The following is a 24,792-nucleotide window of genomic DNA, read 5'->3' as shown; positions in this document are numbered from 1 at the left end:
TCCACAAGAGTTTGCTGGCGCAGTTTAAGGCTTCATTAGATAAGGGTGATAGGATTGGAAGCTTTTCAGTTAGAGACTGTAGCACAAGCTAAATGAGACAATAATATGGAAAGAAGAACTGGCCGAGTGGGGTTAAGTGGAGAGAGCTCAAAACCAGTGACCCAGTTGAAAGTGCCGTGGTGAAGTCTGCGTGAGATCCCAAGACACAAAGCCTAGTAAAAGTGTGGGCCAGAGGACGTTGGGGGAGAGAATGAATTCTCACTCACCAGCCTCCAACCCCTCTATGGAGATTCATTAAGCCACACATGCACCCAGTGAGGTGAGTCAGTATCATTAGCCCCACTTCACAGAAGGGGAAACTGAGGCTCAGAGAGGTGATGTGACTTGACCAAGGAAGTATGGTGAGTTAGTGGCTGAGTCGGCAATAGAACCCCAGATTTCTGCCCTCCACTCTCCTGTTCTAACCAAGAAACGATGCTGCCCTGGTAATACAATTGGCTTTATGTCTGTGAGCACCTGCCTTCCCAGCTTGTGCCATGAAACATCAGTTCCAAACAGCTGGGGTCCAGTCACAGAGTGGCATGGTGCCTATGAAACCACCAGATTATCTGCATATCCCCCCTCTCTGTGTACACTCATGTAAGTAGTCCAGCTGCTGTCAGTGAGGCTGTGGCGGGGGGATGGGAGGAGATTTGGTTTGGGCCCCCAGCTGGCTATGAAATTAGCTCTCTGAAGGCACTGGTGGAATCTCTCCACCCCTTTGGGAAACTATGTCAAGTTCACGCTTGGCTGATTGCTTAGCATTTTCCCCCAGATGCAGGAAGATACCACCACAGAGATCACTCCCGATATCCTAAGAAGTGAGGATGAGGACTCCCCTCCGGAGGAAGTGGTTTATTCCATCAGGCCCCCGGCCAATGGGAAGGTTGTGCTGAGGTCGTCTCCTAGCAACGGGATCCTGCAGTTCACTCAGGCTCAGATAAATAGTGGGCTTGTTCAGTTTGTGCATGAAGGTAGGTAATGGACAGGTGTAAGCAGGACATTCCCGGGCCTGGAGGCCAAGGTGCTGGGGGGCCTGTTGTGGATCAATGCGGGGAGAGCTGTGTGTTAAGGAAAACTAACTGTGGCCAGTCAAATACCCCAACGTGGCACTGCCCAGCCCAGAAACACTAGGGTACAGCCCACAGCTGTAAAGAACACCCTGTCCTGGACAAGAGGAGACTGCCATCTCCCAGGGAAATCCTGCTCTCACTAGCTCCAGTATAAATGCAAAGTAACCTCCTCAGCTTCAATGCCATTACTCCAGATTTACAACAGTCCTGCAAGTTCGTTCAACTTGAAGTTGGCTTTCCTCTGATGTGTAACTCACCCAGCGCCTGGCCCTCCCACACAATTAACCTGTGTTGTGATGTACTGAGCTCGGGCACTGTGTCCGACAGCCTGGCACCTACGGCAAGGGCTCAGTCTTCCTGTCACTTCATAAGATAGGCCGCTGGGGCAGCCGCCTCCCCACATGATCCCCGAACCCCCCACTTCTTGGTTGTCCTCTTGTTTTATTCTGATGACCACCAGGAAGGGCACCATGGACCATAATTTGGCAATCATGGACAGCGTAGTGACACAAGGGACTCTACAATAGAGCCCAGCCCTGACCTGGTGTGAGCCGAGGAAATTCAGCTTCCATGCTTACTCATTCCTGAGCTGGGCTAGTTTCCCACACACACACGCGCACACCCAATACACAAACACACAAGTCACCAGTGGACCCCACCCCAGTGCTGAGCTGGGGGAATTCAGTTTTCCTGCTCATTCAGCCCTGCACAAGGCTTCCCAAGTCACTAGTGCACCCCAACATTGGCTAGTGAGGAATTTAGTCTCCATGTTCATTCCTTCACAAGCTTTGCTACGCTGCTCCACCAGTGTCTCTCACCCTCTGCCCTCCTCCTGTGGGGTAAGGGTTGTCACTGTCATGCCCCTGGATCCTGCTGACTGATCCCTGTCCCACTGACGTGCTTTCTGCAGGACCCCTTGATGGTGGCTTCTCCTTCAATCTATCTGATGGCGAGAACATCTCCCCCAGGCATTTCTTCACTGTGAGCGCCCAGAAGAAGTTGGTCATCACCTTGGAAAACAAACAGGATCTCACTGTGTGTCCAGGTGAGTCGCCCACAGAGGAAAGAGGGGTGACTCCAGCTGGGGCTGCTGAAAGGAGGGGAGCTGGGTCAGCAAGAGCCTTGAGAAGTCATCGAATTAGCAGCATCCAACAGCTCCAGTGGCTATTGGGCTAGGTTGGTTTATAGAAGGAGAGAAGAAAAATCAGTGGAAGACTGTGTTAAAAGAAACATGAGTGGGAGTAAGGTGTGTCAGGCTGAAAGGAGAGAGGGCTGATGGTAACAGCTTATGGGCGGTGATGGAGGAAGAATGAAAGACAATGCAGGAAAAGGTAGATGCTTTGAAAGCTACGTGTTGGGCCTTTGTCCTGACTGGCTTCTACTATGTCGGTACTGCCAGCAGCCCTCCCCCAGAGGATCCAGTGCACGGCTGTTCTTCCATGCAGACAATTAGGCATGCTGCAGTGGGAGGCGATGGGGTGCGTGATCTGGCACAAGAAAGAGCCCTTGGCCTGATTTGTGACTCCGCTCCCTTCCTGAGAGCACAGATGGCATTTCACCTCCTACTGTGGCATTTACCTAACACTCAAGTGACACTTTCCAGCCTAGCAGCACAGAGAGAGGGGGACATGGTAAGAGGAATTTCTGTTGCCCCCTGAGATGTAAGAACTCAGATTTTCAGAAAAATGCACAGGCAGCAGTATAGCCCAAGCTGCCCATTTGCACGCAGTTCCCCAGATTGCACGGCCTGCGCAAATCAGGATCATTCTTTGTGCAGATGGGGCATTTATGATCATTTGCTCATGTAAATAACCGATCCATGCTTGGAATCATGGCAGGTGTGGAGGCAAATCAGGCAGACATTTTGTGTGCGCTTAAATGGGCAGTAAAGCTGGCCCTTAAAGGCTGTGGTTGGTTAGCTTAAAATATATTTGTGTGTATAAATATTTATGTCTAGCACTGAAATCCACTTGAAAACTCCCACTGATGTCACTGATGCAGGGACAAGTATCTGATGATATCCAACGGATGCGTATCAATGCCCTACCTGCCCTTTTTCTATCCAGGGGATTAGTCCAAATTCTGGGATGGGACTTGAATTTATGGGTGTAAGGATATGAATGAAAGAGATGGTAAAGGAGCTAATGCACTCTGATCTGTGTGATTATGCCAGGTACCCATGCAGTTAGAGACATCTTAGCCTGTAAGATACATCCTTCTATAAAGGGGGGAGGGCGGGAGCACTGATTGGTGCTGTGAATAAATGCACTGTATACTATTTGTTTTAAAGGGACCCTTCAGCCAATCACAAGCCAGAATTTGAAAGCAGTAACCAACAGCAAAGCAGATTCCCGCCCCTTATTTTACAGCATAGAGGAGCACCCACAACTGGGCAGGCTGGTGAATTACCATCTGGGCAGTGCCAGTGGGCCACTAGAGAACTTCACCCAGGCTGAGGTAAGTACTCCTGCCTCCCCATTGTCATGTCCCTCGGGTTAGAGAAGAGACAAGATTTAGGTGCCTTGATTCATTATTGAGGCTGCTGCACCAGAGGCTTTGCCACATGTGGGCCGGGGTGGGGTGTGGTCCACCCTATTAGCAGCCAGGCCGGCTCAAATCTGAGCATGGCTGAATGCCAAGCATAAGTAAAGTTCTTCATGAGCAATATCAATGATCTGCTCCGATGGCAGACCTTGCTCACTGCCTGTCCAGCATAAATTGCAGCCCACACAAATTTCCCTTCCTAGCTATGCCACTGTGCTGCACCTGCACAAACCCTATAGTTCTCGCAAACCCTCTAGCTCCCAGCCTGACTAACACAACTGGATTCTACAGCACAATGCAGTCTTCTTTAGTCACAGCTGAAATATATGCAAGGAGACCGGATGGCTCAAGGCAGCAGAGCCATTTACCTCCTTGTCACCAGGGCAAATCCAGCCAGAGCTGATCATGACCAAACACTGTTGCATGTGCCCTGTGGTGTTTGGTGGTCTCTGCGACGTGAGTCAGTGGTCTCTCAGACCAGTTCCCAGTGCATGGGAGAAGTATCAGCACAACCAATGTCTTTGCTGGCGGCCTCAGAGAAGAGGCCATTGAGACAACTGGCTTTTTTGGCCCTACAGAAGGTCTTTGGCGTTAAGGAGGATTATCAGGCTCTGTTCTGGAAGCCTGCCCTTGTGTTTGGAAGTAGACAGAGGACATGTGCCTCCAGCCTTGTCAAACTGGCATGTTGCACCAGCTCTGAATTCACTGCTCATTCCTGGATGAAACATGAGGGCCCGATCCATGGCAGCGGTAGAGCAGCACAGCACCATCAAAGTCAACGGAACAGTATCAGCTGAGCAGCTAGCCTTCCTTGGCCAAAAGTGAGGCCTTCCTCCCAAATCCCAAACCAAAAAAAGACGTCATTGTCTCTCTCCACCGGGTGCCACACTCTACCCGTTTCAGCACAAATCTTGGTCCTGGCAGCTTCCACTGTAACCTGGGGCCTGAAACCCCCTCAGGTCTGCCATGGGAATCTTGGAACTCTGGAGCCCTGCCTTTAATAGCAAGCAACCAATTCAGAATTCAGCTTTTTCCACTCCTCCTGGCAGCAGCACTCCCTGGTTTGCTACTACATTATTTTGCAGAGCAGGCTGTAAGATCAGGCAAGCTTAGACTGAGCACACTCACCTGCTGCCTTTCCTTCCATGGAGGGACAGATGGGACCTAGTACATTTCTCAGATTATATATTACATTGCAGTTTGCAGGTTGTTGATCTCTTTCACCTCTTCTCTCATCTTTCTCCTTCTGCCTTTCTTTTCCTTCTTTTCTCTCTCTTTTTCTACCACCACCATTCTAACTCAACACACACCCCTCTCTTATGGAAAAGTCTTACAAAATGCTACAGTAAATGCACTAATAGGATTCTACACAAATGACTCTCACACCCTTTTGAACGTAAGAGAGAATTTTACTCCGGCTACACAAATTCAAAAGGCTGGCCTGGACATTCTATCGAATTGTGGCCTGATTGTTCTCTCTAGGAACTTTCCATGAAGGTTGCAGCATTCCTGGGTAGCTTCTAAACTTTGGTAGGCATGATTTGATTTCAGTTTGCCCACTGAGACAGCATGGTCTAGTGATTAAAGCAGGAAGTTGGGATCTGTTCTCAGCAATGCCACTAAGTTGTTCAGCAGTTCACTTCACCCCTCTGTGCCCTTTGGTAATATTGGGACAGTGATAGTCACCCACCTTGTAATCTGCTTTGAGATTCTTGGATGAAACGTGCTATACAAGCACAGAGTACTACTACTATTCTGTTCTGTTCTCTGAGGGCTCAGCACCCAACCACATCTGTCAGAACAGAAGAAAGAGCAAATACGCAGGAGAATGCTGCTCCTCTCACCCAGCGCTGCTCTGATTCAGACTCCCCCCGAGATCCCCAGCACAGAACTCAAACCACATTTTGTTTTTCGTTTCTCATCCTCTTTTCAATCCCCACCCTGTTGGATAGTCCCAGCAAGCAGCAGGGCTGTAAACACTATCCCATCAGATAGGCTCTGAACTCTTCTGCCATCACCAGCCAATGAAATATTCACTGGGTTACCACAGCAACGCATGCAGTTGCCATGGCTCCCTTGACATCACACTCCAGAAAGGATGTGGCAGACGATGGCCCCAGTGTCCCCAGCAACATGTGAACAGGCGGATGTTCAAACTGGGTCACCTCTGTTGGGGTTTCAAATTAGGGGTCTCTCCCCCTCCAGAAATCTACTGCCTTCAACAGAGTGAGGGAGGTGCAGACGTGGAAACATCTAGATTAAAGAGAGGGCAGAGGGTTAATGACTTTTACAGTGCAAACCAGCAAGGGCCTGCCATCCAAATCAAGCACAAGTAACCAGGCACACACACAAGTACAACTGCACATCTAAATTGTGCACACATTGATCGTGGCTGCACATGCAAATCAGGATTGTGTAATTGACCATTTGTACCCACAATTAGCTGATTTAGGCAAAAAAATCCAGGTGACTGCACATACAAACTAGGCATATTTTTTTGCATGTGCAATTCTGCCTGCTGAGTTCTGGAGAATTGCATTTAAGGGAGGCTTCTCACACTAATTTAGCCCTGCTTTAAACAGCTACAGCTTTCAAGTCACTGTTTCTTTTGCTAGTAAAGCTATGAATGGGTTTCCCATATCTTCCCACATGAGCTATTCTCAGCCCACTTCAGAATGAAGATCTCTCCAGTTCTGTGCTTCCCATATCCCTCCATAGTAGTCATTCTCAGCCCACCAAGTAAGGGGCTGGGAGAAGAATCAGTCTTGTCTTTCAGCATCTCCTGACAACATCATTATTATACATACCACCTGAGATCCCAGTCCCATGACGTTAGGCACTGTACAGACATTGTGAGAGACGCTCCCAGCCCTAAAGCACTTACAATCTAAATAAACAAGACAGACAAACAGCGAGAGGGGAGGTGACATGCCCAAGATCACCCAGCATGTCTGTGGCAGAGTCAGGAATGGAACCTAGAGTCTCCTAATACCCAGTCTAGTAACTTACCCACTAGACCAATGCTCAGAACCACTACTAATCATTGTTTTAAGCTACTCCTATCTCAGTGTTGGCTCCACTCCTTTGCCCTTCTGCTCTACTCCTGCCCACATCCCTCCATTCTCAGCCCAATGCAGACTGAGGGCCCCTTCAGCACTGCTTGTGCCCATTACAGAAACTGAAGTGTTGCACCTGTGGCCTGAACAGGTAGCCAAAATTCGGGGTCTTGCAGTGTTGTTTCCATTAGGACAAGAAATCAACAGTACAAGTCAGTTATATTCTAGATGTAAACTTGTGTATTTACTGTGTGCACACAGATCTTTTTCTGTGAGCATAAAGAAACAAAGAGCAGGCAGTTTCCTGGCTCAGAAATCCCCACGTCTGCTCTTCCAGCAAGCTCTGTGCCCAAGAAGCCCTGTTCCTCTGCGGGTCACACACACATCTCATTTTCCTGGCATTCTGCCTCCAGCACACACTGCTTGCAACCAATAGCTTAACTCCTGAACTTGCACCAGGGAAAGCCCTCAGTGCCCACAGCTTAGCTCTGACCTGCCATCATCTGTAGCTGCTTTTATTAAATAAAAAAGCTTTTATTGCTCCCTCTGTTACACCCCAAAGAGGGTGCTTGGCACCCCATTGGCTTTAGGATCTGAACCCTCCCCCCACCCAGTGGCAGCCACTATCACCTTTCAGCATAACAGAGGGCTTGATTCTCCCATTCTTCTGTGTTGGACACCGAGAGGGGCACTGGGAGGCAGCATGACCCAGTGGTTAGAGCAGAGAGTCAGGCATCAGGAATTCTGGCTCCTACTCCCTACTCTCCCATCAACTCACCATACGACCCAAGCAGTCGCTGTGCCTCAGTTTCCCCACCTGTACAAAACTGATAATGATACCGCAATGATAGGAGATCTATAAACAAAACAGATGGGCAGATCTCTTGCTGAATTCAACGGCAGTTCTGCATGCTGGCTGGCTGCAGGATCCTGTCCAGGAAATGGTATTGGGTATTATTTCTTGTTTTATTTTGCTACGATTAAAAGGTTCTTTGCTCGTTTGCTTTTTGTTTCAAACCAGGTGGATAGTGGAATAATTTTTTACCAGCACGACATGCCTCAGCACCCATTCTGGCTTACGCAGGATGCTTTTCACTTCCGAGTCACCTCCCCGCCCACAGTAACCGATTCATACATCCTCAGAGTGCTGGTCTCGTTTGAGGCAAGCTGTCCCCAACCCTCAACGAAGCTGTGGAGAAACCAAGGTAAGAGAGCCATGGGGCTGTTGGGAACAAAGCTGCGCTGGCTCCCATGAACAGGCTGTGGCCAAGGGGAGGAGGGTGCAGACAATGTAATCCAGGAAGCAAGGGACACAAGAGCTGTACTGAACTTTGCTAGCTTCTCTCTCTCTCTCTCTCTGTATTACCGAGGAGTCTTAGGAACAGCCATTCAGAATCTCCACACTGAGATCTCAGTTCAGGAAGGCAACCCCATGCCGGACAGCACCTCAGCATAATGGGAGCTGAACAAGTGCTTGAATGCTTTCCTGAATCGTGGCCCCTCTGCAGCAAGGACTCTCATACTTCTCTTCTCTCAGCCCTTCCCTTCCTGTGGCTTCCCTCTTCCTTCTGTAGCTCTCAACCTTCCTTGATTCCTTTCCTTTCCTCCTGCAGAACCATTGTGATATACTGCATTTGTTCTCCTTCCCCTGCCTCCAGCTTTCCTTTATACCTCTCTTCCTTGAGCTCTCCTCCATAGCATGCTCTGTTTTAGCTCCACCGTCTCTCTGTCCTAGCCCTTACTCCCCTCCGCATCACTTCACCCTTTCTGGTTCCTCCTGACTGAGTGCTGTTGTCGTCAAGACAATCACAGGACTGTGTTCTCTCTTCTTCCAGGCCTCAGGATCCTGGAAGCTCAAAGAGTGCAAATTGACACCTCAGTGCTGGATGCTTCCAACCTGTTGACCAAAGTTCCAGAGTCCAAGCGGGCATCCTATGACGTAGTGTTCCTAGTTACGGAGCTGCCCATCCATGGGCACCTTTCTGTTGTGGACGTACCCATCAGCGAAGAGCATCCCTACTTCCTGCAGTCCGATCTGGTCGTAGGTAACCTGGAATACGTTCACCATGGGTCTGGGACCCAGGAAGATAATTTCAGATTTAAGGCTTCGCTACAGCCTCGGGCTATGGAGTCTACTTGGCCTCCACAGGAAGGGGGGGGCTTGGTCATTTCTGAAGCATTCAACATAACAGTGAGCGAGATCAAAGAGAAACCACCTCGCCTCGCAAAGCAAGGCCGTGCTCTGCAGGTTCTCCAAGGCTCCTTGGCGGTGCTCTCCCAGGATCACTTGGATGTAGTAGATCCTGACAGTTCCCCTGAAGAGGTTGAATACAGAATCCTCAAGGGGCCATCCAATGGCTTCCTGGCCAACACACACAACAAACAGGTGCCTATTGAGCAGTTTACCCAAGCAGATATCAATGCCGGGCACCTAATGTTCATCACCAATGGGAGTGGTTCTCCTGGGTCCTTAGAGTTCAGCATCTCCGATGGGCATAATCCACCCATCTTCACTTCTCTGGAGATTGAGGTTCTGCCTGAAGTGACCACAGTGATGAGCCAGATACCCCTGGAGATACCCCAGGGCCTAAACATTGCATCGCTGTCTCGAGAGCACCTCCTGGGAGCATCACACCCAGGGAAACAAGAGGTCCATTACACAATCACCAGGGATCCAAAATTTGGCCAGTTGAGGGTCAATCAAAGCCCAGCAAGAAGCTTTTCCCAGAAGCAAGTGGACAATGGTGAAGTGACTTTTACTTTCACAGATTTCACCTCCACCAGGGACGAATTCCAGTTCCTCTCAATGTCCAAAGGAGCAAACACATCAGGGGGAGTGAATGTGACAGTCAAGGCCTTGGTCAGGACACGGCAGGAGATTCAGTGGCCGAGGGGAACCACCGCCCTTCTGGACACCAGTGTCCTTGATGCCAGTGAGCTGGCCAACAAGACAAAGAGCATCCCAGCTTTTACAATCCTCAGAGCCCCGAAGGGCAGCCATTTTGTGAAAGTCTCAGGAGATAAAGAGAGTCAGCATGCACCCATTGATACCTTCACTCAGCACGACCTCGAGCAGGGGCTGGTCGGGCTGGAAGTGCTGGAAATGGAAGATGCTGGCCACCGCTTGTTGAATGACAGCTTTCTGTTCAAGCTGGCAGCTGATGGGGTGCCACCTGCCCTGGAATTTCTGCGGTATACCACAGAGCCATACAACTCCTCTACGCCATACGGAACCCCGTTGCTCAGAGCCCCCCACCTCCCGGAGATGAGTGACAGGCAAACGCCCCAAGAGGTGAGCCCCTCCTCACAAACACTGGCCACCCAGCCCCAGGGCTCCGACCAGCTGAGCCACAACACCAGCAAGCACGACACGCTTCCAACAGCCTGGCGGGGCCACGAAGCCACCACGAGCCCCTCTCCCTTGGAGGGGGGCACATTCCTCGGCTTCATCGAAGCCAACATGTTCAGCGTGATCATCCCAATCTGCCTGATCATCCTCCTCCTGGGATTAATCCTTCCCCTGCTCTTTTATCTCCACAAACGCAACAAGACTGGGAAGCACAACGTCCAGGGGACAACTTCCAAACCCAAGAACGGGGCAGTGGTCGACCAGGAAACCTTCCGCAAGACTGACCCGAACCAAGCCATTCCTTTAACGACTGTGAACGCTCTGGAGGCCAAAGGATCAGGGCCTACGGGCAAAGGGCCGGGAGGGCAGCAGGACCCCGAGCTACTTCAGTACTGCAGGACATCCAACCCCGCCTTAAAAAATAACCAGTACTGGGTCTGAACGCTGGGCCGAGAGGCTAAAAGGCAAGACTGTCTCCAAGCAGAGCTCATCGGCCTCCTGGATTGTTATGAAGTCATCCTGCCTCTTCCTCCTCCTCCTCCTCCCTGACAAACAGGAGGCAATCCCATTGACACAAGAGGACTCTTGGGGATGCTGGGCCTCCCAGATGGTTCCAGAGTCTCAATGGTATGACAGCAGGGAATCTCCCTGAAGGGAATAAATATCCTGACATCCCAGGTCTCCCAGTTGTTTGAGTGGGATGGGAGGGGGGAGGGAAAGGATGGCTGAAAGCCAGATAACTCCTGTGAGTGAATTAACTGTGCAGTGTAATGGACAAGGAAAGGTTGTGGGAATACAGTGCGCCCCCAGTGAATCCTTTCCAGGCAGATATTTGACAACCTCAATAGCTCATCTGCTCTGGGAAGGAGTTACAGATACCAATAAATCGTAGGACAGGTAGGTCCTGGCTGGCCCATCTCGCTCAGCCCATGCACGGGAGTGTCTGCACTTAATCATTTCAGTGAGGCTGGGACGTGAGCTCTCTGCCAGGGTGTTTCTCTGGCACACAAGGCAAGATTAAGAGCAATTTGCACTCAGTCAGGGTGGACACAGAGCCCTCCAAATTCCCCAGGGCTAGGCGGGCTGAGGCACTGGCCCGTAGGGTCAGAAAATCTCCACTGCCGAAGCCAACGGAATTTAAACGGTCCCCACCCATTCGGAAAAGCAATCTCTTTTTCTTTGAATATTTGTCATGTGTTGCATCAGATGGATTGAACAGTCATTTACCATATTGCACAACAGGTGGAAGGAATGTCACAGATTACAAAACTGGAGCATGTTTGCAGTGATTAGGGTCTATCAGGATGCCACTATCTGGGACATCTGTTGGTGTGTGGAATATATTTTACGAAACAGATAACAAACGTATGGGGCCCAATCCTCAGCTGATGTAAGTCAACAGAGCTCCACTGATTTTCACCAGCTGAGGATCTGATCCTGTGCTATATCGGACCTGATTCTGTTCTCCCTTATGTCAGTGTAAATCAGGAGTAACCCCATAGAAGTCAAAGGAGATACATATGAGAGAAGAATTAGATCTGTTATAAGGACACTCCAGCAGAAGTACCCACAACAAAGTGCCTTTTCCAGGTGGATCATATGATCATATTGTTCTAAACAAACATTCTGATACTCTCCAGGGGGGATGCCCTCCAGACCTATTCTCAGCCCTGCTAGTTCTAGAACAACATTTGGAAAGAATGGGTCAAATCCTGGGTCTTCCTCAGTTTCTACGCAGGTAGAATTCCCATTGACATCAGTGGAAATTAACCTGAGTAAAGACAGAGGAAAAACTAAGTTATGAGCTCAGGCTCTGACCCAATAATAGTCCTTTGTAATGCTACAGCTGAGAATCTCATCTCTCATTGAGATTGGTGTAAAACTGGTGTAACTCCACTAAAGCCAATGTACACCATTCTAACTCACAGTAGAACTTGGCCTTAATTTAAATGTACTTTTATTGTTCCTTCCAAAACGACTGTTTGGTCCTGGGACCCCTGTGATGTTCTGTTATATTATATCTAGTGTCAACGCAAAAAAGAGACGTTTATTTTGCTGATGCTGAAGTTTACTGTGTACGTAGGGGTCCGAATCTTTAGAACTGTGGGTGCTAAATTGCATGTCGGACTCTTGATATCCTAAACTCCAGTGTGTGTATGTGTGTGTGTGTGTGTGTGTGTAAACCCTGTTTTGTGTGCACAGCTACCCTTGTGCAGAGGCGAATCAAAGCATGCATACACTGGTATTTGCATGCTTAGAAATACATGTGCAGTGTAGCATGCACCCTTCCGAAAATCTGGCCTCGGGGTTTCTATAATAACCAATACCTTGTCTCTGAGACTGCCCTTGTGCCATAGGACATGAAGGGCTGTAACAAACTGCAATGGAGTTGAGGGCTAGGTTTCATTCCAGCGGGAGGAAGAGGGAGGCAAAGACTCATTTCAAGTTCTCTTCCTCCTCATTTGCAGCAACGATGCATGCTCTCTGCATGACACTAAAAACTTAGCACTCAAGAAAGTAAGACTGACAGCACTGACTGGAGCAGGGTAGCGCAGGCTTCTCACACACAGCTCTGCCAGTACAAATATCTTTGTTGTTCCAGTTCTGGCCAGGTCTGTGTGCAGTTTTGCCAATGCATCTCATTTCTGTCCTGCAGCAACCCTGCCATTCCAGTCCGACTCCAGGTGCATCTCTGCCAATACACTCCCATCCCAATAGGAGACACTCCTAGACCTCCACACAGCTCTGCCTACACTTCCCCATCTAGATTTTTATCAGCACATTAGGCCATTATCAGGACTCCACACAGCTCTGCCAAAACACATCAGCCCTGACCTGCAAAGGCCTTCTGCTGTAGGGAAGCAGTATGGCCTAGCAAAGAGGGCACTGGACGGGGACTCGGGAGACCTGGCTTCTATTTCTGGCTTGGCCATTGTCTTGCTGGGTGACCTTGGGCAACTCACTTCCCCAATCTGTGCCTCAGTTTCCCCATCTGTAAAAATTACAATATTGGTGCTTACCTCTTTTGTAAAGTGCTTTGAAATCTACTGATGAAAAGAGCTAGGTATTACTATTCCAGCAATGTCACAGCTAGCGTCAGAAGGCTTCCTCATCCTGCTCACGTTCACATAATAAAAGCAATGCAAATTCTCCCCCTACTCCCACATTAGCCCCAGATTGGAATTTTGTACCTCACCTGTCTAATAACAAAGGAATCACTGAGTCAAAGACGGAGCCTTTGGGTGGGACAAGACATGTGAATAGTTCAAATAGCAGCAACGGTGTTTAAAGCTATCTTAAAGTGTTTGGTTTTATATTTTCCTTTCTATACATTTTGCTTCACAGCAGTGGATTGGATAATTTATAATAAAGTGATCAATTTTGTAATGAACATTGAAATAAACAAATTATTTTTAAAGCACATGGTCATCTGGAGACTTCCCTGTCGAAGGAAAAATCGAGCCACAGGACACATCAGATCTACTGTAACCTGAGCCCAACCATATACCGGGCCAGATTCTGCTGCCAATTACAGTGCGATGTAAATCCAGGACAAGGCCATTGTCTTCACTCGGGTTACTCTGGATTTACGCCAGTGAATCTGAGGGCAGAATTTAGCTCAGCGCATGTCCCTGCACGGCCAAATCTGCACTCCTAGCAGCATATGCACGCCGATGCCCTTGCTACAGTGTCTCTCACCAGGGTGAGTCTTCCAGTATTTTTCCAGCATGGCTGATCTTATCCCACCTTAGAGGTGTCATTTACATAGGGAGGCCAGGTGCTCAGCTACTGTCAAACATCCGGAGCTGGGCGGCTGCAGGGTTGTTGTGCAGTGTGGCCGCTCTTCCTCGAGCGAGACTAGCTCCAGAGCAGACACAAGCATGGATAACTAACCCTGCAGGGAAGAGAAGCCCCAGAACCCAACACAGGAGCTGGGGGGATCCCTTGGATCCCTTTCTTCTTACTGCTTGCCCTTTCTCTGACGAGTTGCCCAGTTACTGCTGTGTTGTGGCGGAGCACTAAGCCGGTGTCCTACCTCCTGCATGACAGGACTCCTCCACACTAAGCACATGGCCAGGACAAGAGAAAAGCAGGGGCGAGGAGACAATCTGGGTGGCATACATCAGGGAGGAAGTCCAGTGGGCCCTGCTGAGAGGGAAGCGCCGTTCCCAAGCTGTGATCAGACGCAGCTCACAAACTGTGGCCCTCTCTCCGGGGGTTGGCTTCATTAACACAGAAGTTAACAATAACACAACCTAAAGAAACACGCATGGGAATTCTGTAGACACGTGCAATACTAATGCTTAGCACTTACACAGCGTGCTCACACGGGCACATGCCTATGTACATCCCTACCCACACAGATCTCCGGTCATTCTAAACTCAGCGGGCCCTGTGATGTCGCAACAAAACACTGACTAGACGAGTCTCGCCCCTCAAAAGGACATCAGCATTGTGAGCACCCACGGAGCAGCGCTCTAGAAATGACAGCATGCAGCATGCGCTTCCTCCCAGCAGGCCCTAGCATTGCCAGTTGGGATTCCAGCAGTGTGGGCTTCCCCTCCATAGTGCTCTGGCATTGCCAGCTGGGACATCAGCTGAGATCCATGAATGTGAGCAAGGATCACAGATCCCCATCCTCTTGATGGAGCCAAGCAGCTGCCCATTAAAGATAACCCCATGTGGCAGGGAACTAATGGGGCTTCTGTATTTCTAAGGCTACTTACAAAGGGACGGAGTGAGAAAGGTTGAGGCACATGGTGTGGGGAAGGAACAGTTGGGACTGTGTTCTGTGAGAGGGGGCACTCTGGGAAACGGGGTCCTGCAGGTCAGCTGTGGAATGAATGGAGTGTTTATTCCCAAGGGCTGACACTCCACAGCTGTCTCTGCCTAGCCACTCCACGGGCAAAAGGACAACAGCACGGTCCGAGCATCAAGGCGACACAGAGCCCTGATGAGATCACGCAACGCTCGACATCCCCTTCCTCTGCTGACAGAGGAGTTCAATGTCCCAGATTACACACCCTCACCCTGCTCCATCAGTGGAGCTCAGTCTCAGCCAGCCCTGGCATTCACCCATGTGCGCTCACCACAGGGTCCACTCCCTTGCCTTGTGTCAAAGACTGGCCCCTCCTGGCGGACAGGGGAATTTAGTCTCCATGCTCCTTCATTCCAAGACACAGCTCCACCAGCAGATCCTATTCCTGATTTGGAAGAGACTACCTCCTGCTGGGGAGAGAGGGGAATGCAGTCTCCATAGGCATCCACTTCTGGCATCCTTCTCAGGCAGTCCCAGGGGTAGATCACAACCCGAACCTGAGCAAGACAAGCTGGTTGGGGAGGCAGCGTGGCTTTTGTTCCTTTGAAACAGAGGCAAAACCTGAGCAGGAAGCTGAGTGTCAGATAAAAGGTATTTGTTCTCCCTGTGGAATACGAATGCACTCGAAAGAAGCCGGACGATTCCAGAGAACAGGTGGCAAAGGGGGGGACGCAGTCTGCCAGTCCTTGCCCTCCTCCATGCATTAACCCTGCCTACACGTCCAGTCTAGGCATGGAGGCCAGATACGCTCCTGTCTTGGCACTGCCATACACCTGCCGCATAATTGTCACGGGCCTGCACTAGCCTGGAGTTACAACATTAGCATCAGCCTCTCGAGATGAATGCTACCAGGCCCTTAGCTGCAAAACCTTTAATAACCAGCCTTGGCACCACTGACCCAAGGGCCTCAAAACCCTTCCCAACAGTCCCGTATGCCTTCTGTGAGCTTGGTAAGCGATACGGGTAGGGGTCACTGTCTCCCTGCGGGGTGCGCCATAGCACACGGCACCACACCCTATCTGAGGGCAGGGAGGGATGACCACTGTATGCCATTGGAATTGCCTTGGGGATTGCAGGGAGGTAGAAAGGAGGAAACGGCCCCTGGCAGAACAGGGCCCCAGCCCAACAGGCCTCTGTAGACACTAAAGAAAAAGAAGAAAGGGAACCAAGTTGGGATTTAGACAGAACACCAGGGTTAATGTCCTCCTCTTGCCTGGGATCTCTACAGGCACACTCATGGAGGAGCCGGCCACAGTGCTACTTCACACTGGAAAGACAGCACCTCCAGAGCCCCCTGCCAGCAGGTCGGAGCATTGGTTCAGAACTGGTTCAGAGAGAAGATTAGCATCTGTTCAGTCAGCCACACCTCCCCTGTGGCACATGGGCTTTCCTTGGAGCAGGGCCCTCCATCTGCTGACCCAGCCAAGCTGCGCCTAGCTCGGCAGAACTGATCGGATCACAGCTCAGCGGGGTATGGCTAGAGGACCCCTTGCTTCTCACAGAGCACTTCCCCTGGACCTGCTGACCATCTCCTGAATACCACTGGGGTAATTCCTTCAGCTCCTGCCACATCTCCACTGGCAAGACATCTGGATGCTCTGACATGCCCTACTCTACCTGCAGGCTTGTCCTGATGCCGCCCTGTTTGGGATGAGTAGTAACACTAGCACGTGCGCTGTGATCATTCCGTGTTTTAATTCTGGGCCAAGCAGGTGGACTTTAAAAATTAGCAGGTGGCCTCATTCGGTGTGTGAGTATGTCCTGCATTTTGCAGCAGTCAGTCCACAGCCAGCCAGCCACTGGAGACTGCACTGAGTGGGTCGCCACCGGTCTGTATTTGGCATAACTTACACCCACCCACGCGTCCTGCACAAATGTCCGAGAAGGTTATCCTGAAAGGACTCGGGTGCAGGATCTCCCATGCACACTTCTTATAGGACACTCTCCACTGGCCCAGTGACCGGGATCAGAGGGACAGGGCACCCAGGACATCCATTGCAGGAGGCTCCCCACGGATTTGGGGGTGGAATTTCCACCCCACAGCAGAGCAGGACAGTTGGAGGGGAGGTTACACATGGCTGGAAGTGCAATCGTGGGGTGGAGCTGCATCTAGAGGAGTGGAGCCTTGAAATAATGCCCCCAAGTCCCCAGTTCCGAATCCTCGACAGAAGGAGCCACTGCGCAGCAGAGGAGGAAGGAAGAGCTGCAAAAGGCTGACGTTATCACTGCTCCTTAGGCCAGCCCCTTTCAAATCCCAGGCTCTAAAGCTCCGGGCTGCCCTCCCAGTCCCCAGGGGCTTTCAGCCAGGCAGCTGGTTAGCGCGGACTTCTTTTTGCCAGGCCAAATTCCTTGGCTGCCAGCAGAGCCAGGGAGTGATGGGACTGCACCTTTAACTGGCAGGGAAACTCCAGCTTCAGTGCTCAGGCCCACTTCAAAGCTAACTGTGAATCTGTCCCCATAGAAACGGCAGGGCAGCATTCTCAGGCTAGAATGGGGCTGCGCTTCCCACCCGCCCTGGATCAAGCTGCAAGAGGAGGAGTTCACTGCTCAGCCCTGAACTCCTGCCAAGGAGGGGGGCTCTTAAAGGAGCAGCAAGCTGTAATCTTCCATGGCTGCCATGCAGAAAAGTAGATCTACTAGGCCTGCTGGATTCAGTCCCACACAGGGACACCTTTGTATTTCACATGCTGGAACTTAGCAGGGTTGTTCCATTGCTGCCTAATTAGGGTGACCAGACAGCAAGTGTGAAAAATCAGAACAGGGAGTGGGGGGGTAATTGGTGCCTATATAAGCCAAAACCCCAAATATCGGGACTATCCCTATAAAACCGGGACATATGGTCACCCTATGCCTAATCCAGACCATAACCTTCAGAATAATTTGCATTCATACAGCAACCTTCATCCCCTCCATCTACCTACATACAGCACCAGGGAAATGCAGCCGCTGCACCCGGGATGGCAAAAAGGAGTCTGCAAAAAGTACACTGCACAAATCAGTGAGCTGGTGGGAGGAGAAAACCTGACTGAGAAACTTAGCAACTCCCTGCAGAGCTCTGATCTTTGAATGGGAGCCCAAAGGACTTGTCTAAGGCAAAGAAATAAATCAGCAATAAGAAAGGCATGACTGGGTCATTAATGTCCACCCAGAGCAGATGGGAGCTTCTGTGTTTCTGGTTTCCTCTGAAAGATTAACAGCATTAATGGTGATGTTTAAGAAACCAGGGGCCCAATTCTCCATTGAACAGCGCATTGCATAGTCACTTAAGTCCAAGTGGTATCACCACTGTGATTTGGGAACATTTTAGACCTCCTTTGCACTCCCTTTGCACCAGCACACATTTCACATGCATATAAAAGAAAAAGATGGGGGGGTTGTTTGTTTTTGTTAAGGAAAAAGCATATGGGGGGGGGGCAAGGGAAGCACCTTCGCAAACCTGAGCTCTGCAGATGTAGAAAGCTACTGAACGACAGCACGTTTGTCATCTGCCTCATGTTACCCAGACGCCATGCGCTGGTATCCGGATACCCGAGCTGTGGTCGCCTGTCTGAAATTTGAAGAGACAAGGAGAACCACCTGAGCTAGATTCTTTACACTGTAAACGCTTTGGAGCAAGCAGGGGCTGCCTTTTTGTTCTGTTTTTGTACAGCACCTAGCGCAACGGGTTCTGGGCCAGGATTGGGGCTGCTAGGCACTACGACAATACAAATAATTAATAATAATACTGTGCCCAGCAGTCTAGACCTACTACAGCAGAGCTTGCTGTCTTCATGAATCTAGTAGGAACAATGCATGTGTGATCCCACAGCTTTCGGAGTGCTCTGGGCCTTTACCTAGCTCCTAGCCTCTGGGTTAGAGGTTTGCAAACTCCTACGCCATGAGGAAGCCACAGGTGAACTCGGAATAGAAATGGGAAATGTCTCGAGTTCCTCACATTAGATTTGACCTCCAGGCTAATCAGCAGGAATTAGTTGTGCTAAGTTATGGCACCTTCCACCTGAAGATCTGAAAGCCCATTACAAGCAATAACGATTTAAGACTCATAAAACCCCATGTGAGGTGTGTGCAGGGTCACTCGAGGTAGAGAAGAGACAGGACTTGGTTGTAATGGATATAAAGAGGATTATTTATTGAGGCTGCTGGACACAGACAAACCCTGTTGTTCTCTCTGTTCCCCAGACTGACTAATGCAGCCTTGTGCTGCCCAATTTCTCTCTAGAGCGTCTCCCTGAGTCCTGGCCAGGACTAAGCAGTTGTGGAGGGGACTGCTGTCTATGCGACAGTATCATTATCCTCATTTCACAGATGGGGAAACTGAGGCACGGCGAGTAAGAAACTGCCAAACATCACAGGGTAAATCCATGGAGGAGATAAAAATAGAGCCAACGGGCCAAATTTACCCCTGTGTAACCCAGCTGTCTTCAGTGGATGAATTGGGCCTCAGATCTCCTGACTCCCAGCCCTGTGCTGTAGCCACAAAGTCATCTTTCCCCTCCTAAATTCCTTAGAATCGGTTTCCTCACAAGCCTGCCTACCAGCCCCAGTTACCATGGGTTTCGTTTAATCCCAGCAACTCAGCTAACATAGCCCAAGGACTGAGAAGCATTTGGACACGGATTTCCTCAAGCCATCCATCTGCGGACTGTTTCCACTCCACTTCCTGAGTTGTGGGGAGGGGAGGATCAAAATCTGATCCAGTGAAGTCAGAGGCCACATTCCCAGAATTTCAGGCAAGAAGAAGAGAAACTTGCATGTTATTCTCTCAGAACTGAGCAACAAAGGCAGGGGAGCAGTGGGTGCAGCATGGACTGGCACTGGCATTTGCCTGTCTGGACTGACAAGGAGGCAGGGCTGCACTGAGTCTGTTGTGGAGGAGAGCTCTGTACACAAACCATTTCCTGCTCCATGTCCCAGCTTCTTTCTCCATTGGGCAGCTCAGCTCCAAGGCAGAGTCTCAGTGAGATCCTGCTGGGGTAGGGATGCGTTTCCAGGTCTTTTCCAGCTAATGCGGCCCTGACTGCATGGTGAGTTGGTGCCACAATCCAGATTAGAGCTCAGTTGGGCTCCCGGTTGTTTGCTTTGGATAGTACAAAGTTCGCAGCCTCCTGGAGAGAAATACCATGGTTCGAGGCAGCATCTCCAGGCACTTCCAGAGGGTTGATGAATATTCCAATCTGCATCTTCCTAAAATGTCGAGATGGAAGTTCAGGTCTGGACCCAGACCCAAACTCCCACAAAGGATCAGGTCCCGTTTTAGCTCAACCTGTTTTAAAAACAGGAGCCAGATTTGAGGTGGAGGGGATTCGGATTTTGGGTTCAGACTCTTCTCTGTTGGAATACCAGTGAACGCTTCATTTATTACTTCACTGCCTGGGTTTTGAAGGTGGTTTCTAAGGTCTTGCACAATGTAGTTTGGTTTGGACAGGAACCTTGCAGCTGTCCCACCTTGGGAGCTCAGCAGAGTTAACAAACTAAACAGGCTTGGGCTGGACAGGGCTTGAATGAGAACGCTCTAGAGAAAAGAGTGCTGCGGGAAGTGGTAGCAGTGCCCTCCCTGCAGTCAGTACAGAAGCAAAGCCCCAGCACAGAGTTAAGGGGGCACCGTGCTGCCAGAGGCATCTTGCAGATGGGACACAATTCCATCTATGCCTGGAATACGTGAGTTATTGCATATCCACTTGGCCAAGGAGCTGCTTGCCAATGCAAAAAACAACGGGGATAGAAGACAAAAATGAGGCTCTGGATTTCTATCCTCATTGTGCTTTGCCTCAGCAATCAGCCCCCTGCCTCGTCTGATCTGCGATAGCTCACAGATACAAGGCACAAATACAGAGGGAGAAGAGAAGAGAATTTTGCTTTATTCAGATGACATTCTGCTGTTCATCATGAAGCCAAATGCCTGCAGGCCAAGCTGAAGTCTTTCACCTAAAACAGAGATTCAACCTAATCTCCGTTTTCATAATCAACAAACCAAAGACAGTAGCCATTATAGTCAGGGATTGCCCACCCACAGGAATCTGTGATCCTGAGCCCAGCGTGAAGTAAAGAGGGCTTCCGCTACACTGAAATAATAACTCATCCAAACATGAACTGCCCTGTAGCACAAAATCGACCTCCATCAAGCTGAACGCATTAAAAGAGATTTAAACCAGATGTCCAGTTCCCTGGCTAACCTGAACATGCAGAGTAGGAGCAAAGCAGCACAGTGTAATAGTTAGAGCAGAGCATAGGAGCCAAGAGAATGCTGGTTCTGACATTCCCCCTGCAGCATTGCACAGGATCTTTAGAGTGGTGGGGTAAAGCACTAGACTGGGGGGAGTCAGTTTTATTCCCACGTCGGTCACTGACCTGCTTGAGCTCTTGGGTAAGTCAATTCCCCTCTCTATGCCTTTGTTTTACCCTCCATCCCTGTGTCTGTCTGGTCTTCTTAGATCATGAGCTCTTCAGCTGAACAGACTGTCTATTACTAGGTGTTTGTGCAGCACCTAGCACAACGGGACCTGATCTTGGTTGGGGCCCTTAAGCACTACACGTTGCACAAATAAGAAATGTCATTGCTGGGGCAGATATCAGACTGCACGGGCCACTGGTTTGAACTGGTGTAGCAATTTCGATGCCCCCTTTATTCCTTGAAATGAAAATAACCTGCAGATTCCCGTCCCTTTTCCAGCACCTACCCCCAATACTCCCAACTTCTTTGCTCTGATCTCTGGATGTGCATTTTCAAGTTCTGCAGGCCAGTAAAGCACCCAGAGGAACTGCTTTCTGAAACCTCAGCAAAATGCTATCAGGCAGCCCACCTGCATATCAGAGACCACACGCCCATACAGGAAATCAGCTTTCCAGGTACATCAGTGAAATCAATCCCCTCTGTGCATGCCGCAAAGATCAAAGTTCAGATGAGCACCGGGGTCAAAAGCACCGTAACTATTTGCGAACACTCAAGAAAGAAATTGGGTAATAACAAAACATTTCCATCAAAACATTTCCATCCTCTCCAGATTTTGCCTCCTTTGATACCCCAGCTACACGGGCACTGAGAATACTGACACACCTACAGCAACTGTCTCAGGTGTCCGGTAGTGCAACATTCAAAGAGGGGATGGAGCAGAGATTGCAGCAGCCCATGTCCGCATTTGAAAACAAATCACAAAAACCTCAGCAAAGCAGGCGGGCCTGAAGGATAAATCAATCATTCTCCATGCTACTCCCAACACCACAGAACAACACCTAAAAGAAAACCAGGACGCAACATTACTGGATTCTATGCAACATGGATGCCTCTTCTAGGCGAGACATCCTCCACAATACACCCACTCAACCTCATGGAGATTATTCTCACAAAAGTCTTCTCTGCCCCAGCACTCCCCACCAAATGAGTTCACAGGCAAGATGTTTCAATGGGACTAAGGGATTTTGGAGCAGCCAACTTGAGATCCCTGATTTCCAGCAAGTGGGTGCTCAGCACTTTCTGAAATCAGGCTGTCACCAGCTAGGCACCCAAAAATCACTGATCCCTTTGGAAAATCTTTGGCCACCACCCCTGCAGGCGAGGACGTGGCTAAGCAAACTGGCCCCAGCACAAAATCTGAAGCTGCCCGTTTGGTCACACATACATCAAAGCCTCCAGAAAGCCACCAACATGCCCTTGGAAAACAAGAAAAGAAAAGCAGACAGGAGGCCGGTATATGCTGTCAGACCTAACCCTGACATTTACCAAACCGCAGTGAAACAGCGTTCCTCAAAATAGTAACACAAGCAGCGAGGAATGCCCACCACGTTACAACTCGCACGAGAAAAACCTTGCAATTACAACATGGCTATACAAAATACAGGGCAAGAAATGCCACAGAGGGATAGATCAGAGTCTGGATTACACAGTCCCAAGGCTGGGTTGAAGACCATGGGGCTTCAGCCAATGAACCACTTGTAATGAGCAAAAGATCAAAGACACCTGACCTTGGGCTACAACTATAATGTGCTTTATCTAGAAAGAGGCCCATTTCTTATTTGCACACAGAGCAAACAGCATCTGCACGCTTCTCCAGGTGCCAACTCTTGAGATTTTGGTGTTTTATTATCGTAAAGCTTCAGAATTGGGAGAATCTCAGCTTTCATTTACAAAAATAAGTACATTTCTAGCTCTCATGAAGAAAACGTGGAAAATGTAAACCAAGGGCTCTGGAAAGACTCAGAGACCAGAACGCAAACAAACACAACCCAGAATTTATTATTTTGTTCTCTTATGATTTTTAAGACACGCTCATGATTCATTGGGGCCTGACTCCTGGGTTTTGAATACCTGAGGTTGCTAATACTGCTCATCCAACTCTAAAAATACCCATCACCGGCTACTTGGGACCCTGTCGAGCGCCCACCGGGCCCTCTGCATTTCTGTTCATCTAGAGCTGCAGAATTTGCACAGCCCCCACTCTTGGTTGCACAGCTGTGCTCTAGAATCCAAAGCTGTGTTACAAAACAACCCTCAGCTGGGCCAGGCATGAGAGACACGGGTGCAGAGCAACTGGCACTGAGCGTAGCTTAATTGCAGGTGTTGCCAAGGCCCAACCACATTCAGCACTGTTTCAAAATTCACGGGTAGAACTTCCTTACAACCCCAACTGACTCCTCTTACCTAGCCACTCCAGCGTCCCAGACTAGCAGCTAGAGCACTAAACCAGAAGTTCTCACACTTTTGTACTAGTGACCCCTTTCACTTAGCAAGGCTCTGTGTGCGACCCCCCTCATAAATTAAAAACCCTTTTTTATATATTTAACACCATTATAAATGCTGGAGGCAAAGCGGGGTTTGGGGTGGAGGCTGACAGCTCACAACCCCCCATGGAATAACCTCGCGACCCCCTGAGGGGTCCCGACCCCCAGTTCGAGAACCCCTGCAGTAAACTGTGACTCAGGAGACTGGGGGAGCCTAATCTTAGCTCAGCCCATGGGACTAGGATAGTAGCTTTTTGCAAACCTTTGCTTGTGCCAGATGATGAGGGGAGTGGGAGGGCGAGGCTCAGGGCTCTTAGGTGACACTGAGCATTCTCTTTCTTGGGTGCTTGGCTGGCTGGTTCTTGCTCACATGCTCAGGGGCTCATCCATGGGCTCCAGGTGACCCGCTGTCTTGGGGAGGCTAGACCCTGGCCAGCCCCGCCCGTCCCGCCCCTCTTCCCCCAATGGAGCCCAGAGCCACCACCACCACCTCCGCCCACCTGCCTTTCCTCCCCCGCAGTGCACTGGGCGGGTGGCACATGGCCCCCCATGGCTCCCGAGCACTGGGTAGGCAGCACGGCCCCAGCGCTGGGTGACTCCAGTCATCCCAAGTCCTGACTGCAGGCCGGCTCTGGCCACCCTAGCCATCGCCCTAGCCCCAGCCCCAGCACACTTCCCTGAAGAGGAGCCGCTAGCCTGCCTGGGCTGGGGCCAAGGGGAAAGGGCAAGCAGCAGGGGGCCTTCTTCTGGGCGGAACGTGGGCGAGGCCACGCTGGGCTGTTTGGGGACACATAGCCTCCCCCAGCCTACGATATGTGCCGCCCATGGGCTCACTGATTGCCATAGGTGGGGTCAGGAAGGAATTTCCCACCCACATCAGATTGGCAGTGATCTTGGGGGAATTTCACCCTCCTCTGCAGCATGCGGGTGTCGGTCCCTTGCCAGGATTATCTGGGTATATCTCACTGAATCATTTCCCTGCCATTGCAAGTGCCTCAGGCACCGGTACACCTGAGTCCATCCTATTCTCTGCCTGTGACACATAACAGTCTAGTCTCCCGTGAGCTGTAATGGAGTTTTGGTTGTTGACCATGTTGTGTGGGTGCTGGGTGGGGTGCGTGGCCTGTGATCTACAGGAGGTCAGGCTAGATGATCTCGTGGGCCCTTCTGGCCTTAAACTCTATGACTAAGTATGGG

At 50.2% G+C, this 24,792-nt stretch overlaps 1 protein-coding gene across 1 annotated transcript in view; it reads left to right on the top strand.

The window, feature by feature from the left end:
• Positions 1-13,447, top strand: part of CSPG4 (chondroitin sulfate proteoglycan 4) — an 83,863-nt gene extending 70,416 nt beyond the window's left edge. The window contains exons 6-10 of the mRNA XM_073303467.1: positions 815-1,013; positions 2,023-2,157; positions 3,403-3,569; positions 7,734-7,917; positions 8,548-13,447. Coding sequence (XP_073159568.1) covers positions 815-1,013; positions 2,023-2,157; positions 3,403-3,569; positions 7,734-7,917; positions 8,548-10,502 — 2,640 coding nt within the window. The 3' untranslated portion in view covers positions 10,503-13,447. The remainder of the gene's footprint in view (positions 1-814; positions 1,014-2,022; positions 2,158-3,402; positions 3,570-7,733; positions 7,918-8,547) is intronic.
• Positions 13,448-24,792: the final 11,345 nt, after the last annotated feature.

Source organism: Lepidochelys kempii, chromosome 10 (genome assembly GCF_965140265.1).
Source record: "Lepidochelys kempii isolate rLepKem1 chromosome 10, rLepKem1.hap2, whole genome shotgun sequence".
Classification (NCBI taxonomy): Eukaryota; Metazoa; Chordata; order Testudines; family Cheloniidae; genus Lepidochelys; species Lepidochelys kempii.
The sequence above is the reverse complement of the archived record's forward strand: the minus strand, read 5'-3'. Positions and strand labels throughout refer to the sequence as shown.